This window comes from Euphorbia lathyris, chromosome 2, assembly GCF_963576675.1.
Source record: "Euphorbia lathyris chromosome 2, ddEupLath1.1, whole genome shotgun sequence".
Classification (NCBI taxonomy): domain Eukaryota; kingdom Viridiplantae; phylum Streptophyta; class Magnoliopsida; order Malpighiales; family Euphorbiaceae; genus Euphorbia; species Euphorbia lathyris.
The window spans coordinates 136,581,519-136,606,090 of NC_088911.1; the positions used below are offsets into that span (position 1 = coordinate 136,581,519).

Sequence of the window (24,572 nt, forward strand, 5' to 3'; positions counted from 1 at the left end):
ACGTTTTTTGATTTTTCTAAGAACTGGGGAATGGAGTTCTTCCCTTTTGCTCGTCTCTTTTCTTTTTTTTTTTTTTTTTTTTGGATAGTGATGCTCATTCACTTCTTAGCCTTTTGGCTTGCTACTGTAATGACATAAACAAAAATAAAGCGCTAGAAAACAAAGGCTCTAATTGAGCTTTGCAAAATAAATTGGGTTAAATAGCAAACCAAGTTGTGGTTTGCAAAAACAGGTTAGAACGAAAGAAAAATCTATAAACTACAAAGATGTAGGCTCAACGGGGCTTCCTAGAGTGGATGAAAAAGAAAAAAAAATAAGGTAAAGAAAAAGGGTTAATTCTAATGAGGCTGATTCATCGTTTATCATCTCAAATCATTGCATGTAGGTTCAACACAGTATTAGGTGCAAAATCTGTAATCTTCCACAAGTCAAAGCATTCACACAAAAATGTCAAGAAAAAGAGCTTTTTGATGTTCGCTCTTAGGCTCAAATTCAGCTCACAATTCTTTGGGTTTCAATTTTGTGTTTACTAGTTTTCCCCAAACTCAAGTTTAATATCACATGCCTTCAATTCTTAAGTTATCTACCTAAGTAATGATTTTAGCATTTCTTCAAAAGTAGGGTCTAAATGCAAACTTTAGCTCATGCTCTTACAGATACAAGGATTGTGTCCTACACCTAAACTAGTTGTCATGCAATATTAGATTCGGTTCTCAGTCCTCAAGTACAAATAACGAAGTTTGGATTCGAAGGAGGTTCACGGTTTTAGGTCCTAAACATGTAAAACATAAATAAAACCCGAAAAACGAAAAACTAAATTAGACACGACGCAACAAAAATTTAAAAATTATACAAATTTTTGTAAGTTTGTCTACCCCTCCTCCTCACACTTAAAATATGCAATAAGTTCCAACATTGCATCTAAAACCATCAAGCGCATGTGCAAAAAAAATTAGGGTGGAGAAGACAACTTACTAACCAAAGTTAAAAACAGAAATCTATAATTGAAAAAAGAAAAACAAACCTAGAAAAAGTTTAATCCAAACTTGGGTTGCCTCCCAAGAAGCGCTACTTTATAGTCGGTTAGCTCGACATGGAGTTCCTTCCTAGGTGTAAGCTTCTACTCGCGTTAGGAACTCGAACTCCTTGAGAAATAACCCGTACCTACAAAATGGATTAAGAGCCTCTAATAAGTTTAATGAAAGCAGGAGGTCGAATTTAAACATATTATGAAAAAGTTTGGTTTGCTCCCTTTTGGATTCTCTTGGTAGGTCGAAGAGAATGAAAACTTCTGAGCATGAAGCAAACCTAAACTTTTCTAATTTTTGAGGAAAAGGTAGTTGAGATACACAAGTTTTGATTTGATCTTTTATCTCTATCACATGATTTAGAATTTCAGATTTTGAACCGGGGTTGCTTACCGCTTCCGGTTCCTCACTTACCTCGAGTGATGCATGTGATAGTGGACTTGGTTCTATCTTTTTGTCATTCCTCAAAGAGATGGCTTGAGCTGATTCCCTTTGTGGGATTTCTATGTTTTCCTTTATGCTTGGGAGGGCATCTCGGGAGTGCTCTTGCATCTCATGGTTTATTTGAGCCAATTGGTTGCTCAAGTCCTTGCAAACCTCCTCATTGATTGTAAGTCGGGCTGATATTCCTTTCAAAAGGGATAGCACCTCATCTCGTGAGCTAGAGGGTTGTGGAGGAACTTGGCTTGCTTGCTCGTAAGGGAACATTCCCAATTCGTTTTTCCTGTGCTCATTAACAAACCTATTTGGAGGCCTCAGCATGTTAGGGTTCCCGTAGGACAGATTTGAGTGTTGAGGTCTCCTCCAATCACTACCATAAAAGCTGTAAGAATTGGGGTTAGAATTATACCTTTGGTGATTACCCACAAAACTTACACTTTCATTGGTGTTGAGGCTCAGTTTCGCCATCAAGATATCCATTTTCTCATTTAAGTCGGCCATGGAGGGATTGGGAGCCTCATTCTCCAGGGCATGAATGTATTGTCTTGATGGGATAGTAAACTTTTGAGCTTGCCACTCGACTTTTTCTTGCCAATTCATTGATCAGAGAATGCTGAGAAAAAGTGAAGTTCTAGCACAAAAGTTGATAAGTAACAGTATACAGATATGAACAAGTATAGAAAAGTATAAAGAAATTATATATCAACAAGTATAAACGATATAAACAAAGATATTCACAATGAATGCCTAAACTAACAAATCAACCTTTGGTTCGATATTGCAGAAGAAATAAATCACCGGCAACGGCGCCAAAAACTTGATGCGGATTCCGGAGAATCCTCACTAAGGGGTAAGTGTACCCCGTCGTTATCAAGTAATAAATTTCTGGTTTAAGTCCAAGTTATCGTCCACAGGATTTATTTCTGCAAGTATCAAGCTACTCGGTCTCGGATGTTATCTAGGCTTAGGGGGGTTTTGAGTTTGGTTTGTTTAATTAATCTACTCCTAGGTTGAATTATACTAATCCTAGCTAAGTTATCTAATTCTAACTAAATTATCTAAGTTATTCTACGCCTAACTAAGTTACTCTACCCCTAATTGATCTTTCATTAATGAAACTATTCGAAGGAACATGGTATGAACGATAATAATAAAGATAGATTATCAAGTCTATTGAATAAAAACCTAATCTAAGTCACTTGTATTCAAGGCGATTAACCCTACTTACCCTCCTGAGGTTCCTAGCGCGTGATTCCCTAAGGCCGAAACTAGGTCTAAGGCTCAGTAAATTGGCGCTTAATCAACTAAGAGGTCGTCAATCTCCTAGGCTCTGACTAGGTCAGATTCAGCTCGCAATATGTGCCTACTAGATTTTGGGGATTTTGAATGAGTTAAACCAATTGAATAAAGCGTAAGACAAAGATTAGACAAATAATCATAGAACAAAACAAGAGCTAAATTATTATTAAAGGCGAAGATAATTGTCACAAGATATAATAAGTCAAGTTCGGCAACTGTATCAAAGAGTACAAACGAGGAAAGATAAAAGGAGATACAAAAATCCCTTTCAGGGAACCTGTTTACTCTGCAGCCGGCGACTTAATCTTAAGGACGGACCTTGGTAATTCCTCGGTAGAAAGCTTTGAAGGAGCTTCAATGGAGGTTGAGGAAGATGGAGAAGATGGAGAGGAATTACAAGGGGAAAGCTAAAATAATTTACAAAAACGAAAGATATCTAATTTACAATGGAAAAATCCTATTTATAGACGCGTCTCGGGCCTCGTTTTGACCTATTTTCGTGTTCTTGTTGGTGTAGGAAGACGTGGGGCCGAACGTGGCTTCGTGGGGGCGGAATTGGTCTTTTTGACCAATTCCCGCAGGGCTGCTCGCCGAGCAGGGCTGCTCGCGCCGAGCAGCCCCCTGCTCGCCGAGCAGGCGCCTGGTGGCCTGCTCGGCGAGCAGAAATGGCCCGTGGGGCCCTACTCGCCGAGCGTTTTCGCTCGAAGTGTGCTCGATTCATGCCGAGTGACTTCTATGCCCTTTTTCGTCCGAACTTACACCTGGACACGCATAAAAACTCCAGAAAACATTAGTCCAAAAGCCAAATTGATCCTTCAATCGCCTATTTTGAGCAAACGCTTCGTTTGGTGCGACTTTTGACGGACCAATTAGCTTCAAAAGATAACGGAATTCTACTATGCATGCTATTTCGGCCGTATTTGCCTAAATTGATCACAAAACGAGCCTAAACGATGAAAAGTAAATAGAACGTTTCCAATTCCTAACTAACTCACACAAAAGCATTTAAATGCGAGAATTGCTCGCTTATTAACCAAATAACTCTAAAACCCGTCCTAAAACCGTACCCAAAGATAGGGGTTTTTGACCCCTATCAGCTACCGGCTTGGCAATTAAGTCTGTCATGATCTCCACCACAATGATTGCACATCAGGACCTGTGCAACTTTGTTAAGGCTCAATTAAAGCGTCAAGTTTTTCATTCATTTCCGCCATGGAACTTTTTGGAGCCTCTTTCTCCACGGCGAACGTTTGATGTCGCGAAGGTCCGGCAAGCCGATCTTCTTGCCACTGTACGCTTTTCCTTGCGAGCTCGTGGATGAGCTCATATGCTTCACTGGCCGACTTCCTAAACAGGTCCCCACTGTTGGAAATTAGGCTAAGGTATAGCAACGGAAATATAAAAATTTTAACCTATTTCCATTTAACCCTAGGATCCGTTAATCGTTATTTCATATAAAGAAGGATAAGAAGAATTACCTTTTGATGATCAATCTACCGTTGTTAATGAAGTGCCCACAACTCTTCTCCGAGTTCCCAAACACGAAATAAAACACGGGAAGATTAATTTAGAATCAACCGTTGAATAGCAACCAAATTAGATTGCCTCTAACTAATCAACACAAGATCAAGGATAAAAGAAATAGATGAAATCAATTGATCAAAGGAAGCCGTAGAGAAATCTCGTCCTCGAACTAGGGGTGTCGAATTTTCTCTCTCTTACTCTAGGGTGGATTTCGAAAATCTCAATAGGGGATTAGCTAGTTAGATTTCGAAAATCCTATGGGGTGGGGTATTTATAATCTCTTGTATCTAATCCCTAGTTAGATAGAATTAGGTTACTGAATAGGAATTCAATTCGGAATAGAATTCCTGATTATTATCTCATTATATATCTAATATATTAAGGATAATAATAATAACCTTATTGGATAATAATAATAGGAGTATTATAATCTAATTAAAACTTCTAACTTATTTATCTCTTAATTAATTTAATTCATAATCCTAATCTAATTAGGATTAACAAAATCAAATTAATTATTCATGTATTTAACTACATGAATTTCGACCCCCCCTTGGTCCATGGGCCTTATTGGGCTCAATTGGGCTTCCATCAATTAATTAACATCTATCTCTCTTTTAGGTTACAAGTCTTATGTGTGACTCATTAGGTTCTTATTGCTTCTAGCCGTATGCAACGTTATTAAATTAATTTTCAAAGAATTATATTTAATCTTTACATAACGGAATGATGTACAGAGTATGTGATTAGCAAGTTCGTAATCATTCCCCCAGAGCTATAAGAAGACATGTTGATTCTGTTGTTAACCTTTCCGTATTAGTTACAGTATAATTTGATCCTTTATCAACTACATCCTTGAACTGAATCTTATGACTATGGATGATGTCAAGTCACATATAGCGAGACGTTCGTTTTACTTATACAGGCCGAGTCAACTCAAATAGATAGGTTAAGTGAAATCTGTATTTCAAGTCTTAAGCTATCACCTTGCAAGGATTTAGAGTCGAGTCTTCCACAAGCGATCCTTGGATGTATCTCCTATTTATCGAGAGTGATAAATGCTCAATCCAATATATAACGATCCCGCAATCACTTCCTGTGATACCCAACGTCTACTGTTCACACCCCAGAGTCATCTCTGTTAAGGATCGTGTTACACCAGAGTCAAAGCGTCACATTCCGTAATCCAGAATACCAATTAATATTCCTTTGAGTCTGAGGATTAGTTATACCTATTAATACCAATGAGATGAACAGGTGACAATGATGAATCTACCCATCCTGTTATCTCAAATCGGATCCTCAATCCTAATGAACAACTTTTCATCGGATCTATGTAACTGTCCAGATATCTATATATATGAAGCTTGTGAGATCAGCTTTCTGTCGGACAGAAGACATTGTTACATACAAGTCTCAACAGTGATATATCAATCCCAAACATATCACTTGACTTGGGGTGGTTTTAAGTTTATCAGTTTATTATAAAGTTTTATCTCACTTCATGCTTGTATGAACACTTTATAATCACTTTAAATAAACTTACGGATTTCCTTTTATTAGACTTTATTTAGTGCTTAAAAGGGATTGCCTTTATATAGTTATAAAACATATATCTCATTAAAACAAATGATATAAAGAACAATTCATTTACATTAAGTTTGTATCCTAGACCAATTGTCTATAGGACACTAAACCCCCAACATACTCCTGCTACGGAATCCACGGTGGCATGATTAGTAGGTGTCAATCCGTGATAAAAAGTGCTTACCAAATCATGCTTGGGGATATCGTGGTGCGGGCAGCTTCGAAGCAACTTTCGGAATCTTGCCCAAGCCGCATGAAGGGCTTCGTGTTCGAGCTGCCGAAAGGTAGTGATGTCGTTCCTCAACTTAACCGTTTTGGAGGGTGGGAAGTAGTAAGAAACGAACTCCTTCTCAAGTTCCACCCATGATGTAATCGAACCCGCCTCCAATGAGTGCAACCACTCCAACGCTTGTCCTGTCAAAGAGAAAGGAAACAAATTTAGTCGGACGGCCTCAACCAGAACACCGTTTTGCCGAGAAGTTTCGGCACACATAAGAAATTTATCGAGATGTTCGTTAGGGTTTTCATGGGGTTCCCCTCCGAATTGACCAAGTTGTTGGATGAGTTGAATCATGCTAGTCTTGATTTCATATGTGTTGGCCGGGATGGTAGGGGCAACGATTCCGTTGCGGTTTTGAGGACGGTGCGGAGCAAGAATCTCCATCATCGAGCGCATGTCATTGCCTCCACCATTGCGGTTGTTATTCACGGGTTGCTCCGGCGGCCTTTGGTTGACCTCGGGCTGGTTAGCTTCATTGTTGAGGTTTGCCATTTTCTCTCTCCGAATCCTACAAAGAGTACGTTCAATTTCAAGATCAATAGGAACGAGAGTATCATTCCGGGATCGGGTGTGCATAAAATGAATAAATGAAATAAATTATAAACAAGAAAGAATATTGTTAGTAAAAAGTATACATAAAAAGTATATATAAACAATTTATACAAAAATAATGCCTAGACTAACAATAAAACGTTTTTGTCTAATATTGCAAGAAATTATAAATCCCCGGCAACGGCGCCAAAAACTTGATAGCGTATAAACGGCTAGGTAGAGCTCTACGAAATATATATTATGATAAGTGCGTTACGACTATGGATGTGATCTTCCTAAATGCTCTATCTCTACTAGACGCTACTACTTAGGGGCAAGTGTACCCCGTCGTATCAAGTAATAATCCGGTTAAGACCGGGTATCGAATCCACGGGATTTATAACTACAAGTATTAAACGACTCAGTTTTATAGGTTATCTAAGTGGTTAATACTTTGAGTTGATTCGGGGAACAACTACAAACTACTCCTAACTACGGGTGAGATAAATTTATATAACAAAAACTCTACGAAATGATACGGATGACGATAAGTTATAAATATGACAAACAATGACTCCCAATATATATACGGTTAATGATTTACTCTTGCAATGACGACTACGTGTAGTGTGACCGACCCGTGAAGTACTTAGACTACATGGTTCCTAGTCAAGGCGTGTCTAATGCTTAGGATCAGAAATTAGGGCCCGTAAGTTCCGTGGTTTGTCAATTCATACGGTTTTCGGAGCGTCACTTCCGGTAAGGCAACACATATATGAATCCCTAAAGATAGCCCGAATGGCGTCGGAAATCGCGTTCCCTTACACAATAATCAATTACGAGTATAAAAACAAGTAACAAACATCAACAAATATATAGAAAAAGAGATTATGAATCATAAATTATAAATATGGAGAATGTAAATATGAAATACAACCAAGCCTAGTACATAGGAAGAGTACAAGCTAATTAGCAAGTGAAAAGGGAAGAATCCACCCTCGGAACTAGCTAATCGGACTCAAGGTCGTCTCTTAGGACTTGGAGGTGGAACTTTCGAGCTTGGTGAACGGAGATGGAATGGAACTTTGACGGAATGTCGGAATCAACGAGCAAGCTCTCAAGGTGATAGAGTTTTGCTATGTAAAATAAAATCTCAAACTATATAACAAGAGTTTGTATATCAAAAGAAAGCTTCCTAAATGAGTGCTAGTCACTCCTATTTATACAAATCAAGCTAGGGGTAAGGTTGTAATTTCACAAGATACAAGCATGGAGGAACATGATTTTCTGCAGATTTCCCATGACACGCCTCGCGTATGGTGGAGTACGCCCCGCGTATTTGCCCATTCCGTCAGAAATCTCCTGCATGTGGACCAAATCCAGATCTTGTTGTCTCAACCACACCCTCGCGTAGACTGAGATTTATTGCTTGAATTGGGTCTTTTACGCCACTCGTAGCTGAAGCACGCCTCGCGTAAGTGAGTCTCTGGACTTTTAGACTGAAGAACTTCCCATACACGCCCTGCATGCATGGTTGTACGCCCCGCGCATTTGAAAGTTGACTTAGAAGATCCTGTAGTCTGACATTCATGATTGAGACATTATTGCTTATCATTGCTCATACGCCCCACGTGGAAGGTAGGACGCCCCGCGTGGCAGTGGGTAAGTTCCACGTGGTGCCTGCGGATTGAGCAATTATTTCCGACACTGTGTTCCACGCCCCGCGTAGAAGGTGATACGCCCCGCGTATGTCGGTGGATTTTTGCTCCTTACTCGTACCTGAAATACAATTCTCGAGAGCCGAGTTAGCTTGACGTTTTATTTTCTAAATTAATCAAAATTAAGAAAAATTAACCGAAAGTACAGATTTTATTTTTATTTCATTATTTTATTAAAACACTCTATTTTTGTAATTGAACTTATTTATTTCATCTAAAATTAAACCGTAAATGTCACGTCCGTGTCTAATTTTCTAAAATTTATATTTTGATATTAGTCTATATTATAATTATTGGGTGCGTGAAGTTAATTTGGTGCTATGGGAAAAGTTTGGAGTGAAATTGATGGTTTTATGTATAAATTAAAAGTTAGGATAACTTTGAAAAGATTATATAAAGATGGAGGATCAAATACGATATTTGTCAATTTAAGATATATATATCCACATGGATATACGATCACCATCATCTTTATCTTTTTTTTTTTCTTTTCATTCTCTGTCTCTTCGTCTTCTTCACCGTTCCTGAACCGTTTCTCCACCGTTTCTTTGATTTACGGAGATTCGACCATCCGAATCACTTGAAATTTAAAATATAGCATCCTTATGCATAGATCTAAGTCCTAACCGAAGAGTTTTTGAGTTTCGGTAGTATTTGGAGGGAAACGTCTTAAACAGAGTTTAGAGGCGAATTGAACGGGTGTGTGTTCTTCAATTAGTAGTCAAGGTAAGTAACTATCAACTATATTTTGAGTTTTATATATATATATATAATCAAAGAATTTTCAGAAAGTGATATTTTAGGGTTATGCATGAATTTTGTAAAATTGGGGTTTTTCCTGATTTTGCTTTTTATTGTGAAATTACGGTTCAAATGAAACTATTGATTATGCTTCTATGTGAATTTCGGATTTTACTTGATTATGTTGATATAAGGCTTAATTTGGTTGATTTACATATATACATATATGTTTTTGGTTTCAATATATATCTATATTGAACAAAATGAATTTGATGATTTCTTACGAATTGTTTTTGGATTGAGAAATCTGTTGCGGTTATTTTTGTTATTATTTTGGATTGAAGTCCAAATATGATTTTTATGATACAAAATGGCTAATTGAAGCCAAATGATTTATGATTATGAAATAGTTTGGAATTTGATTGTGCAAGGACATTTGAGCATGTTATGATTTTATGATTTTATATCCATCGAGAGTTATCCGGATCGGTGGTTTTATATTTGAAGACCATGTTCAGTGAGGGACATGGCCTGTGTACACAGTTTGAAGACCTATTGGGTATGGCAAAGAAGTGTTGGGTAAGACCATATGGGATAGGCAACGTTAAGAGACGTCTCGACTATATATGTGGTTATGAATTGATACTTAAGGGGAGAAACTCGAGGATGGATACAATGTTTTAAGTTCATTTGGATTACGTTTTCGGTTATGATTGATTTTGATATAAGGTTTTACGATTGATTGAATATGATTTGGTTTGATAAAACATTTATTTGATTATGAATTGATTTGATAAAATTATATGAACTTTGGTTTTGAGTATATTTTATAAGGTTTTAATTAAATCCCTTTCTAAAGGTATACATGTAACTATGTTAAGTAAAGTTGGTTTTTATAGCTGATAGTTTCTTACTGAGATTTTTGTCTCACATTTTTAAATGTTTTAATGTTTTTAGGTGATAAAGTACAGGATATAGAGAAGGTTACCGACCGATTAGGCGAGGTTGGAGACTCCTAAGTATTGATAATGATCTTTCTATTTCACGCCCGATGCCGATTGAGGTTGTCTAGGGTCGGGTGTGACAGTTTGGTATCAGAGCTCTAGGTTAAATTCTTCGGACCTAAGGTTGATAGTAATTGAGGAATATCGATATTTGATGATAGCTAAGAAATAATCGATAGTAATTGAGGAATATGGATATTTGGTGATAGCTAAGAAATAATTTTGAATTTCTTAGCTAATGAGGGGTAGAAATGAGATTTGATGGTTAGTAAAATATTGGGTGTATGAACATCTAGAGATAATAGAGAATTGTCTATATAGGTGTTGCGGGAGAATCAGATCCGTATCTTAATCTTATGATGAATTTTCGACCAGATAGAGGCCGAATCTGTGATGGAGTCCTAAATGAAAGTTCTTTATTATTATCTTACGTTTTCAGGGGTTTTTGAATCGCCTTAATCGGACTCCGTATGAAAAAGTTATGCTGGAAACGACATATGTTGGCCATTTTAGCTTTAAACCAGAATTTGGTTTTTCTTTTGATTTTTCTCCTTAGTATGACTTGGAATTGATATTTGAGAGTTTAATAGGTAGCTGAAAAATATACGTATCTCAGATGTGAAGTAAGGTTAGGATACTTTGAAATGATATGATGAGTTTTGAAGTTAATATATATGCGATTAAGAAAGCGAAAATGTGGAGATGTCAATTAATTGTTTTGGAGGTTGATTAATTGGAGATTATGATAGGAGTTTAATAAGTTATGAAATCTTAATTGGAATAAATGATATCCGAATTCAAATTGCAGATCTATTGTTGAACTTTATCGGATTGAGGTTTAGAATTGTTGAGAGTTATATAAATGATGTTTAGAGAGATATTGATGTTAGTGATCAATGAGAAGTAAAGTGGGAGAAGATATTAGAGTTCGTGATTTGATGATTAATATGAAAATAAATATTGTTTGAGGAAATAATTAGGATATGAATATTGAGGATAAAATTCTTTGATCTTAAGCACAGTTGAGGATACATATATTGACATTCCAATTTATATAGTTCTTTTATCATAATCAAGTTATTTTAGTTGAAAGTTGAAGGATTATAGTGTAAGTTTATATAATGAGGATCAAATTAAGAGTTTATAGGTCAAATAAGACAATGAGATAGCAATATAAATTTTACTGCATATGGGTAAAGATAGGTACTCTATCTTCCTTGGTTATATGTTTTGGACTAAATTTACATAAAGATCAAATTGAGTATTTATAGATCAAATAAAGAAATTGAATAACATTATAAAATTTTTAGGCTTTTATTGTGTTTGAGGATATTGCTTGGAGATTTCAAAAAAACTTTCACATTGCGATTTAAGTAAATCGTAATTGGTATCCATATAGTTTGATGAGAAACTTAAATTTATTTGGAGTTATTAATGGGATGTAGGATGATGGGTATAAGAATGATCTATATTGATTTTTCTTATTGTACGGATTTGATTATCGAGGTTTTACGAAAATAAATAAGTCAATGTGATATTCATAGAGGAAATATGTTATCGATATAAGGTTTATATTTGATTGATGATGATGACTTGGAGTTCATATTCATCGTGATTGGAGTGAAAAATTATAGATATAAGTACTATTATTATGATGAAGTAAGATTATATATTGATGCAAATCATTGATTCGAATTATTTGAAGTTTAAGAAAAATATAATATCATACATATTAGCGGTTCAAAAGTGATATTTTTGAAGTCTATAGAACTTGGAGATAGGTGAAATATATGTGATATATATGCAATTGATGGAATCAATTGTGATTTAAATTTATTAAAGTGAGATTTGGTGTATGTTAGGAAGATATGAATGCTATTTGAGGTTTTATTGTGGATTATGGTGATGGAATTAACTAGGTTGAAATTGAGAGTTACTAAGAGTTTTAGAATGTGTGGTCTTATGATGATTATGAGGAATCTTGATAATTTGAAATAACTTCGTAATCGTGAAAATGGTTTCGGAAGTAAATTAAGATAGAGTAGAAAATATGAATTTCGTGGACGAAATTTCTTAAGGTGGGGAGAATTGTCACGTCCATGTCTAATTTTCTAAAATTTATATTTTGATATTAGTCTATATTATAATTATTGGGTGCGTGAAGTTAATTTGGTGCTATGGGAAAAGTTTGGAGTGAAATTGATGGTTTTATGTATAAATTAAAAGTTAGGATAACTTTGAAAAGATTATATAAAGATGGAGGATCAAATACGATATTTATCAATTTAAGATATATATATCTAAATGGATATACGATCACCATCATCTTTATCTTTTTTTTTTCTTTTCATTCTCTGTCTCTTCGTCTTCTTCGCCGTTCCTGAACCGTTTCTCCACCGTTTCTTTGATTTACGGAGATTCGATCGTCCGAATCACTTGAAATTTAAAATATAGCATCCTTATGCATAGATCTAAGTCCTAACCGAAGAGTTTTTGAGTTTCGGTAGTATTTAGAGGGAAACGTCTTAGACAGAGTTTAGAGGCGCATTGAACGGGTGTGTTCTTCAATTAGTAGTTAAGGTAAGTAACTATCAACTATATTTTGAGTTTTATGTATATATATATATATATATATAATCAAAGAATTTTCAGAAAGTGATATTTTAGGGTTATGCATGAATTTTGTAAAATTGGGGTTTTTTCTGATTTTGCTTTTTATTGTGAAATTACGGTTCAAATGAAACTATTGATTATGCTTCTATGTGAATTTCAGATTTTACTTGATTATGTTGATATAAGGCTTAATTTGGTTGATTTACATATATACATATATGTTTTTGGTTTCAATATATATCTATATTGAACAAAATGAATTTGATGATTTCTTACGAATTGTTTTTGGATTGAGAAATCTGTTGCGGTTATTTTTGTTATTATTTTGGATTGAAGTCCAAATATGATTTTTATGATACAAAATGGCTAATTGAAGCCAAATGATTTATGATTATGAAATAGTTTGGAATTTGATTGTGCAAGGACATTTGAGCATGTTATGATTTTATGATTTTATATCCATCGAGAGTTATCCGGATCGGTGGTTTTATATTTGAAGACCATGTTCAGTGAGGGACATGGCCTGTGTATACAGTTTGAAGACCTATTGGGTATGGCAAAGAAGTGTTGGGTAAGACCATATGGGATAGGCAACGTTAAGAGACGTCTCGACTATATATGTGGTTATGAATTGATACTTAAGGGGAGAAACTCGAGGATGGATACAATGTTTTAAGTTCATTTGGATTACGTTTTCGGTTATGATTGATTTTGATATAAGGTTTTACGATTGATTGAATATGATTTGGTTTGATAAAACATTTATTTGATTATGAATTGATTTGATAAAATTATATGAACTTTGGTTTTGAGTATATTTTATAAGGTTTTAATTAAATCCCTTTCTAAAGGTATACATGTAACTATGTTAAGTAAAGTTGGTTTTTATAGCTGATAGTTTCTTACTGAGATTTTTGTCTCACGTTTTTAAATGTTTTAATGTTTTTAGGTGATAAAGTACAGGATATAGAGAAGGTTACCGACCGATTAGGCGAGGTTGGAGACTCCTAAGTATTGATAATGATCTTTCTATTTCACGTCCGATGCCGATTGAGGTTGTCTATGGTCGGGTATGACAGTAAATCACGCTAAAAGATAGGGACGAAACGCCCCTATCACACATCTTTATTTTTGAAGGACATTAGCATAATAAATATTGAAGTACATATGTTTTTCTATCTTAAATATTTTATATTATTATTTTACATAGTATAACAACAACAACAAAACCTTAGTCCCGAAATGATTCGGGTCGGCTAACATGAACCATCATATAAAATCGTGAAATCAAGTCGTGTCAGCAATATAAATTCTCTCCCTCCACTCCGTCCTATCCACTACCATATTTTCCTCAATCCCCAATAAACTCATATCACTTTTGATCACCCTCTTCCAAGTTTGCTTAGTTTTTTCCCTACCCCTCACTATTACATCCCTTTGCCACTCTTCAGTCCTTCTAACCAGCACATCAAGCGCTCTTCATCTTACATGCCAAACCACCTTAGTCGGGTTTTTCTCATTTTATTCTCAATAAATGTAACCCCTACTTTTGTCCTAATTATTTCATTACTCACCCGATCCTTTCTCGTATGACCACACATCCATATCAACATACGCATCTCCGCCACCGACATCTTATGAATATGACAATGTTTCACTGCCCAACACTCCGTACCATATAACAATGCAGGTCTAATTGCCATGCGGTAGAATTTTTCCTTCAATCTATTAGGCATGTCGGGGTCACAAAGAAAACCCATAGCACTCTTCCACTTTGACCAACCAGATTTAATCCTATGAGCAACATCTCCATCTACTTCTCCATCCGTTTGAATAATAGGCCGTAAATACTAGAAGCAATCAGAGCTATGGACAACTCTCACATCTAGGGTGATCGTCCCTGCCTCTCTACTCATATTGCCGCTAAACTTACACTCCAAATATTTCGTCTTACTTCGGCTCAACTTGAAGCCTCTATATTCCAAAAATTGTATCCATAGTTCTAACTTCCTCTCCACGCCTTCTTTCGTCTCATCAACCAACACAGTATCATCTGCAAACAACATGCACCATGGTATACCATCTTGAATTGAACTCGTTAATTCATCCATAAAGATGGAAAAAAGAAATGGGTGATGCACTCCAATCGTAATAAGGAACTCTTCATTCTTCCCAACATTGGTACATACACTCGTGCACGCTCCCTCATACATGTCCTTTATGATGTCAATATATTTCCATGAAATGTCTAACTTAGGTGTGAGCAAAGAGACGTTGAAGAGACAAGGCCTTTGTAGCTTGTACTTGTTTCCAGTTTGGGGAATAGGCGTAATGTGACACGGTCAACGCCAGCTGTCCGTCTCTTTTGCTTCTAGGCTTCTGGTTTCTTTGGGCTTCTGCTCTTGGTTCTAGAAGTTAGCATTTGGGCCTTTGGCTTCCATAAGGCCTTTTATATTTGTTTTGATCTAAGGCTTATATATTTAATCATTTAACAAACATGTTAGCTTAAACCAATTTGAATTTAATTTCTTGATTTGAATATTTTTTGGGATCTAATTTCCTTAATTAATTTATTTTTGTCAGAATAAAAAACTCTTGAAAATTGTGTTTCAACATCACATCTTCATGTGCTTTTCCTATTAGTAAATTGTTTTATTTGGGTTTCACTAGACTAAATTTGGCATTTGTTACACCACAGTTGAGCCAACTTTTTCATGCTCCCTATGAACTTCCTATGACAGTTGTCCTTCGTAGCTTAAATACCGAAAAAGGACTGCTCCCATATGGTTGTTTTATGCCTCTATAGATGATTTTAGCTTGCCAATTACTATGATACTGATTGGGGAAGGTGCAGAAAGACTAGGAGGTGAATTGCAGGCTACTACATTCTGTTAAGCAAGTCTCTAATATCTTGAAAGTCCAAGAAACAAATAAAAATGATTAGATCATCTGCTGAGGCAGAATATCGTGCCATGGCTAATACAGTTTGTGAATTAAAGTGATTAAGTTTTCTACTTGTAGATTTCTTAATCACTCCACGGTTGCCTATTACTTTAAAGTGTGATAACCAAGCTGTCATTTACATCACATAGTTAGAGATTCATTATGCATGATCAACTTGCAGATTTCCTAACCAAACTGATTTCTAGTTCCCAAATGATTCACGTTCTATGCAAGTCAGATTTATTAGTGACTTCTATTCCATCTTAAAGGGCACAACGTCTGTTAGGAATGTAATTAGTTAAATAATAAATAATGTTGATGTTACATAATTAGGAATGTATTAACTTGCATTCACCTATGTATAAATACATAAATGTAACCGTTCTTGCAAGTATTTGGTTGATTAGAATGTGTTTTAGAAGGATAAATCAAATATTCGATCTTCGTAAGGAGAATCCCATTAACGCATTTTGACCACTCAATAAGATTATAAATTTGACAATCTTATGTTGATGAAAAAAACTAATCTTTCATTTAAGATAACATAAATTGTATTCTTCAATAAATAGTAAACTTAAAACTATACTGTTTTTGTATCTAAATGCATTGTCTTAACTGTTAGATGTGATTAACAAAAAAAAAACAAATCGAACACAGAAAAATATTAAACAATAAAACTAAAAATTAAAAGAAAAGAGTTAGATAAATCTGGGGTTTGTATTAACATTTTTCTTAAGACATATGTCGTTGCTATTGACGATCGTCTTCCAGAATACAATAGACTACGCAAACAAACTCAAACCGTGTGTAGGCTCGTTATCACCGGAGTAGGAAAACAAAAACATTATGAACAGACAATGAGTTTTTTTTTTCAAACAACACTTCTGAATTAGACAATCCATTCTATATAAAAAGAATTTGAAAGGATAATGAACGAACACGAATGTACATGGACAGACACGACTATTCATGACAGATATGATTCTTCGTAAAAAGAGGTGTTTGTTGGTATTTTTAAATTAATATATTATTCAAATTTTTCCAACCATAACAATTTTAACTCTAAATTTATAATATGTATTTGACATGCACATATTTCAAATGTTTTTTTTTTCTTTTCAAATAAATTTTCTTAGAAATAAATTTATAGAAATTAATATATATTTCATTTTTTTTTCTCAGAAAAAGAAAAGTAAAAACCTTCTAGAAACATCCCGGGGGAGACATTTGCCCGCCAAAAGAAATAGTCCTGCTGCATTTTATTTCACTCCCTCTCCGTCTCTCTGTTTCTCTCCTTCTCTTCGCATCATTCCATCAAGGATTTAGCAAGATGAGTACTATGAAATTTTGTCGCGAATGGTAAACAATACTCGATCTATACTGTAATCTGCATTCATCCATTTGGTAATTATCTTAATTTTATTCCTATTTTCTTCGTTGAATTTGCAGTAACAACATTCTCTACCCGAAGGAAGATAGGGAGCAGAAGATCCTCCAATACGCTTGCCGCAACTGCGATCATCAGGTCTCGTTCCCTCCATTTCTGATTTTAGTTCTATTTCCTCTGAATTTCATTGTAAACATAGTTTCTGACTTAGGGTTTCGTTGTAGGATTTTTTTTTTTTTTTTACTATTAATCTTTGCTAATCCACATGCGTGAGCTGTTAATGGCTTTAGAGATTCGACTTGGAGTAACTTTTTAATTTTGTTGCTTTGAATCTTATCCCTTGTTTTATTGAGTTATTGTATAGGAGAAATGTAACTCTTGAGGTGGGGCATATTGGGCATGTTAATGGGAGTTGATAATGATCATCATTCTAATAAATATAAGTTTTAATTTTATAAAGGGAAAAAGGAGATTTGTTTCATTTTGAAAGCTTGTAGAAGATGATCAAGAAAATGTATTGAACATGTGATTAGCATTGATCTACTTCTGAAAACACATTACATCCTAGGAAACTACTTTCCAAATTTTAAGAAATTTTGCAGATTTTTCAAAGCACGGAAATGTGACTGGAACTTTTCCTACAAGTTTATGAGAGTTTCCGTTTCTGAAACAATTCGAAAATGCGAAATATTATAAAATCAAAGTTTCCGTGCAACATTATCTCATTTATTCGTTTATTATGCTCTGTTGCAGGAGATTGCTGAAATTAATTGTGTCTACAGAAATGAGGTGCATCACTCTGCTGCAGAGCGCACTCAGGTATTGCAGGATGTTGCTGCTGATCCAACACTTCCTCGCACTAAGGCTGTTAAGTGTCAGCTATGCAATCATCCAGAAGCTGTTTTCTTCCAGGTTAGATCTTATCCTGGTTATGCTATTGTGGGTTTCGCTGGAAGGCCTTCATAAAATTGTTGTTTATGTCAATATTAATGTTGTTGAAATTAAGTAGAAATTACTTGCTTATATTTTTAGTAATGATAGTCTTTGGGTTGTTTCCTGGTTAAAAGGGAGTCCTTAAATTGCTATTGACCTCTAATGGTTTATATGCTGTAAGGATTAGATATACAAATTCAGTTATTGCATCCAGCTATGTTACATGGAAACGAAATGGATACAGAAACAAAACCATAAGTAACATTTAAAAGAAAATGTGGAGAAATGTGTAATACTAAAAATGCAAGGGTATATGTAGAAATTTTTAAACTATAAGGGTGTATGTTTAACCTTTTTTTTTATATATAATACATCAAACAAATTTACATACAAGTCACATAATTGAGGGAAGAAAGAGATCTATTTCATTGTGAAAGCTTGAGATTGATGATCTAGAAATATTAGGGATTTAGTGAACATGTGATTAGCATTTATCTACTTTTGAAAACACATTACATCCTAGTTAGGGAAATGTGGCCTGTATCGTTTCGTACAAATTTTGGAGAGTTTCTGCTCCGATTCCGAAACATTTCAGAAATGTGAAACACTTTATATTCAAAGTTTCCGTGCAACACAGTCATGCAGCCATTGTAGTGAAGTTTGCAGTAAACCAAATTTAACTAGAAAATTAAGTGGAACTTTACAAAGAATGCTGCATAGTTTCTTTCTTTTATGTATTTGCTGCTAAAGGAGGACAAATATGCTTTAACATTGTATACCATTTCATTTCCTGGCTGTAAGATTTGAGGTGCAAAAGTTCCAAAAGGTTATACCATTTACGTTCAATTGAAACAGTAGCGTTGTGGGTCAAAAACTGGAAGATTTGTCTCAGTACTTCTTTTTCAGCGCGACTTCTCTTGAATGTCTAGCATTTCAAAATTTTCTCTTTAACTCGTACTTCCGCAGTTTTTGTTCTGCTAATAGCAATGAGATCAGCTGGGATCAATTTCTTTTCCCTGTACAAGTAAACCTGGTCCTTGCAGGAAAGAAGAGTTTATAGTAGATTTTTCAAGGCAATTCCTTTTTAGGCATACTTGCATTTGTCAGTTTGCAGCTAGGGTAATGCATTCATGGCCCCTATGGCCCTGACATAAAAATCATTGAACTTCATATTATTTAACATTAAAGTCTCAATCAAAGAGCTATAGATATACTTTACCCCTTGCAGTTATTATATTCAAATTCAAGTTATTAATCCAAAAAAGTGCAATTTGAGAATTATTTTAGCCAATGGTTCTTTGACATTCCAATTACTTCTTTGTTTATGTGTGGAGAATTATTTTTGTTGAAATTTGCTTGCTTTAATACATTTTATCAAATGTGGCCGTTGTAAATCTGTTTTATGGAATGTTATGCGTGCTCTTTTAAATCTGGGTTATATTGTATTTTGTTCAAATATGCAGGCAACTGCTAGAGGAGAGGAAGGTATGACGTTGTTCTTTGTGTGCTGCAACCCAAGTTGTGGACATCGTTGGAGAGATTGAGATGTGTTTATATATATTTATTACAGATGACATATTAGATGTTTCATGTTCACAAGCGAATTCAATTTAGATACAGTGTAGAATTCTCAACTTTGCTGAAAGAGGACTTTTTTTTGTGCATATGTTTGTGTACATTGTCTAATCTGGTCTAGACTTATTTATGAGTCGGGTCGTACAGGTTTACAGCTAACCGGGCTTGGCTTTAAAAATCCAGTCCCGAGCTTAAGGAATGGTTGATAATTCATAGCAGTTTTATTTAACTTTTGCTGGGGTGGCCTCATAGCTCAGATGATCTTCCATCTTAATTGTGAATTTTGGTTTGGATGACATCAGAGCTTTATCAGTATCTCACATGATTGATCATTGGTAAATATCTGTGGTCCCTAGCATAATGTTGGTAAATCCACATTTTGTTTTTGTTGAAGAGTATCACACAATATAGAGTCAATTTCATTTGTCATTCTATTCTATATATCACAACAATAGTTGCTATTCTTGAGATGGTATCGTAGAATTAATGGTAGATTCGTTGATTTTCATTGATAATCCTGCTGAAGAGAGTAGCTCGAACTTATGCTGAAACTGTGAGTAATCCAACTGCGTACATAAGTCTTGAAGTTCACACTGATTCCAGTGATTTCGGAGGTGGTGATAATCGCGACAATCAATCGGATTCCAGTGATTCTGGAGACGGTGATAATTGCGACAATCAATTGCAACAATTGCAATAGCATTCCTATGAAGCACGGACTCTTTTGAGGGGTCGGAGTGGCGGTGTCAGATTCTCCGGACACGGGGACATGGCCGGACTCGCATCCAACATGGCAAAAACGTGTCCCGTTGTGTCCATGCTGTGTCCAGTTTTTTAAAAATAAAAGAACCAAGAGGTTATCCTCTTTGGTAGGATAAGTTATCTTCCTCCCCCACCAATTAGTGTTTCCTCTACCTATCTCTTATAATAAACTAGAGGCAGTGGAAGGAAATGAGTGTTAACTTGTGTCCGCACCCGAGTTGGTGTTTCATAGTTATTCACAGACTAGCAACAAGTGTTTTGGTTCTGGTAATGACATAAATATTCAAGCAACTACAGCAATACTGGTTCAAGCAATTATAAAGGCAATAGCAGTGGTGGAGCAAATTTTGTAAACAAAAAGAGTGGATATGAGAATAAGGCCAATTTTACCAAAGATAATACACCATTAGATGATTCTGGTTCAGAAGGTGAAGATAATCAATAGGATTATATGCAAGTTCTGGTGCAGAAAGAGGTTCACATGTACTTGACATATAATACGGCTAAAATGAAGAACGTAGCAGCTTTGAATGTGCCTAGAAAGGTTTATTTACCTACAGGGACAACACAGAAATTGCTCAACAAAGGAACAAACAATTTGTTGGGTATGTTGTTTTTGGGTATTGCTATATACCGCAATATTTTTTCCACCCACCGCATTCTTTTAACATTTATGCCTTTATCATAATTTTTTATCAAAAACCAAAACTTTTTTTTCCTCTCTTTCTCTCCCAAGCCTAAAAACACGAATTGGACGAAAATGGACCCGAGCATTTCCGAAGACCATGATTTCGAACACGAGGTAATCCTACGATATAAATTTAAATTAAAATTTCGTTTTTTTTTGGCCTAAACGGGCAGCGCGCACCGTTCCACCGTACGGTGGAACGGATGCGCCGCTCGTTCCGTCGTAAGGCGGAACGAGCATGGCTCTCGTTCCACCGTACGGTGGAACGATTGCGCCGTTCGTTCCACCGTACGGTGGAACGAACGGCCGTGCCGTTTCCACCACGGGTGGAAGGGGAAGTTCGTCCATTCCACCCGTGGTGGAAACGGCACGGCGATTCCGTTTACCAAAAAGCTAGAGAGGATTTGAGTAATTTAAAAAAAAAAACTTACCGGAGATTTCATGAAGCCTTTACCCGCTCCTGGATTTGGCGGCATGTTGTTTTAGGTCGGGTTTTTTGAAAAACCAAAAAAGCTAGAGAGGATTTGAGAGGATTTGAGATTTTTGAATTTTTGAGTTTAAATTATGAGGGCAAAATTGTCAAAAAAATTGCGGTAGGTGGAAAAAATATTGCGGTATATAGCAGCCCACTTGTTTTTTCTGTACTAGTAATGGTGTACCATATGTCTCTATTTGGCATCAACGTTTAGGACATTTATCTAGTACAAGAATGAAGCATATAGCAGAGATAGACAAACAATGTTTAATGGAGTAAGGGGAAGGGAAGAATAAGATAGAAGAGAGAAACAAAGAATTAGGGAAGAAGAGAGGAAAAGGGAAGGAAGAAGGTAAAACTTTATTAATAATAATTTTTTGATGCGTAGACTATTTAAACAATCAAACACTAAATAACAAGATAAGTAACCACCCAAATAATACCTAAATTACTCCGTTTAACTACTCAACTCCTTAATCTTTATGTTTGAGTCAATGATCAAACTATACCAAAATTACCATTTACTCTATGTTTTAATAATAAAACAGCTATTTTTTTTTTTTGATGTTTTTTCTCCTTTTTTCCTACATAATATTGAGCAATTTATTTATTAAATTTAATATAATAATAGAGCTTTAATTTAGTAGCCTAAATTTTATTGACTAAAAAAAAAATAAGGGAAAACTATATAAAAAGTAATTTTTATATCTACATTTTTAATGATTTGGTTAATGTGGAAGCACAGAAATGCTTGGGTGTTTGGCAGGCAGGGGCGGATGTAGGGGGGTCAAAGGGGGCATTTGCCCCCCCCCCCCCCCCCTCCGTCCCATTAAAAAAAAAATTAAGTAAAAAAATAAGGGTTAAAGTGCAAAAATACCTCTAATGTATTGGATCAAACTGTCTTCTCGTTCATGAATAATAGTGTCTGAAATTGATCCAATTTATCAATATTAGAGGTAAAATTGGTGCAAAATTACAAAATTGATATGCAATTGGTGCAAAATAAAGAAAAAAAATGACTGTATTTTTATAATAGTATCTGAAATTGATCCAATTTATCAACGTTAGGGATCAAGTTGCTCTTGGCTACAAATATTAGGGGTAAAATTGCACAATTTTAGATGTTAGGGTTAAAATTGCACCTGACCCAAAACGTTAGGGATATTTGATGCGTAACAACCCGAGAATCCCGGAAATGGATGATTACGAGTCGGAAATATTATAATTTACGTTTTTTATCAAAAAAAATCATGAAAATAATGCATGACAATTGAACGACTTCGCTTATGCGAAGCTTAAGGGAATTAACAGCTTTCTTCATTCTATTCTCTGGTTTAGTCTCAGAATCAGTTGTAGTTGAAAGGAAGTTAGCTCAATCAGTTGGGGTTTCCGAATCAGGTTGGGTATTCTGGGATAAGTGCCATATAAAGAGTATTCTCACTCTAAGTCAGTAAGTAACTGTCTACTTATAATGAACTATAGGTAGCACTTTTTCTTTGGAACAGGGATCACGAATCAATCAATTCCTGGGTTCTTGTCTTAAAGACTTTTTTTTCACTATTGCATGCTTTGTATTTGGTTTAGTACTATCTAACTATAGTTAGTAAGAATACGACTCCATCCTGTGAATTGGAATAAAGCTTTTTCTGAACAATTTTACATTTTTGTCTAAATTTTTTTTACGTAGAATTTTGCCCCCCGCTCCCTCAAATCCTGGATTCGCCATTGTTGGCAGGCAAAGGGAGAATGAAGTAGATATCACGATTATCCTTGGGCTGTGCAATGAATTCTGTAGTGTGCAGAAACTGCTGGCGAACTCCAGCATGAGTAGCGTTCAACGCATTTGGGTGCGATGGCAGCGGCCAGAGGAAGGTTGGGTCAAGATAAATACGGACGGTGCATCCAAAGGAAACCCGGGGTAGACTTCTACTGGGGCCTGATTCGCGGGTCGAATGGCGACTGGTTCGGGGGATTTAGGATTAAAATTGGATGGTGCACTTAGGGATGGCAATGGGTAGGGTACCCGCGGGTAATGCCAATCCCAAACCCTTACCCGTTTATTTTTTAATTACCCGTACCCTTCCCATTACCCTAACGGGTATATGTTTTGCATCCCATACCCGTCTCATTTAATTCACGGGTACCCTTACCCGTTAAGAATCACTAAATAAAATAAAAAATATTACAAATTTAACAAAGTATAAATTTAATAAATCATTCATTTAAAAATTGAACAAATTGAACCTTAATCAATAAAAATAAAATAGCTTAGTGTTATCACTTAATGGTCGAAGAACAAAAGGTTGGTGTTCAAATCTCACATCTTATATCTAAAACACAATAATATTTTTTAATATATAAAAAATTATGACGGGTAACGGGTACCCTAGGGGGTCTTCCCATACCCATCTCATTACACTAACGGGTAATGATTTTGATCACATACCCTTTTACACAGGGTACGGGTTGTCCCTTTAGGATCGGGTAGTGTCGGGTACCCGCGGGTAGGGTACCCGTTGCCATCCCTAAGTGCACTGTCACTCTGAATTATGGGGTTTGCTTTACGGTTTGAGTTTAGCTTGGAAAAAAGGGTTTCAGAATGTCATTGCAGAAGTAGATTCAAAAGTGGTTCTGAATTTGGTGAGTGATGTGGTAGATCGGCATCACCTTTATTCTTGGATAATTGAGAAAGTTCGAGTCCTAAGGGAAAGAAATTGGAACTTAAAGCTTAATCACATTTTCAGGGATGGTAATTGTGCGGCAGACTAGTTGGCGAACTTCGCAGGTTCTTGTGACATGGGATTTCAAGAGTTTGATATACCCACAGCAGGCTTCCAGTAAACTCTCTTTGCAGACTGCCAAGGCTTGGCTATCAGTAGAATTGTTTGTAGCTAATTTTTTTATTTTTATGCCTTCTTCCTCTTCCCCCTGGTCTCTGGGCCTAGTGCCTTCTTTATAAAAAAAAAAAAAAAATTAGTATATACAATTATATAAATTTCGGTGTATATATATTTCATAAATAAGGAATTTATAATTCTTTACC

General features: G+C 35.6%; 1 protein-coding gene across 1 annotated transcript; it reads left to right on the forward strand.

The window, feature by feature from the left end:
* The first annotated feature begins 16,919 nt into the window (after positions 1 to 16,919).
* On the forward strand, positions 16,920 to 19,693 carry LOC136216992 (DNA-directed RNA polymerases II, IV and V subunit 9A). Its single transcript, XM_066003545.1, has 4 exons — positions 16,920 to 17,068; positions 17,159 to 17,234; positions 17,850 to 18,008; positions 19,493 to 19,693. The coding sequence occupies exons 1-4, from the start codon at positions 17,040 to 17,042 to the stop codon at positions 19,571 to 19,573; spliced, it is 345 nt and encodes a 114-aa protein (XP_065859617.1). The 5' UTR covers positions 16,920 to 17,039; the 3' UTR covers positions 19,574 to 19,693.
* The last annotated feature ends 4,879 nt before the right edge of the window (positions 19,694 to 24,572 follow it).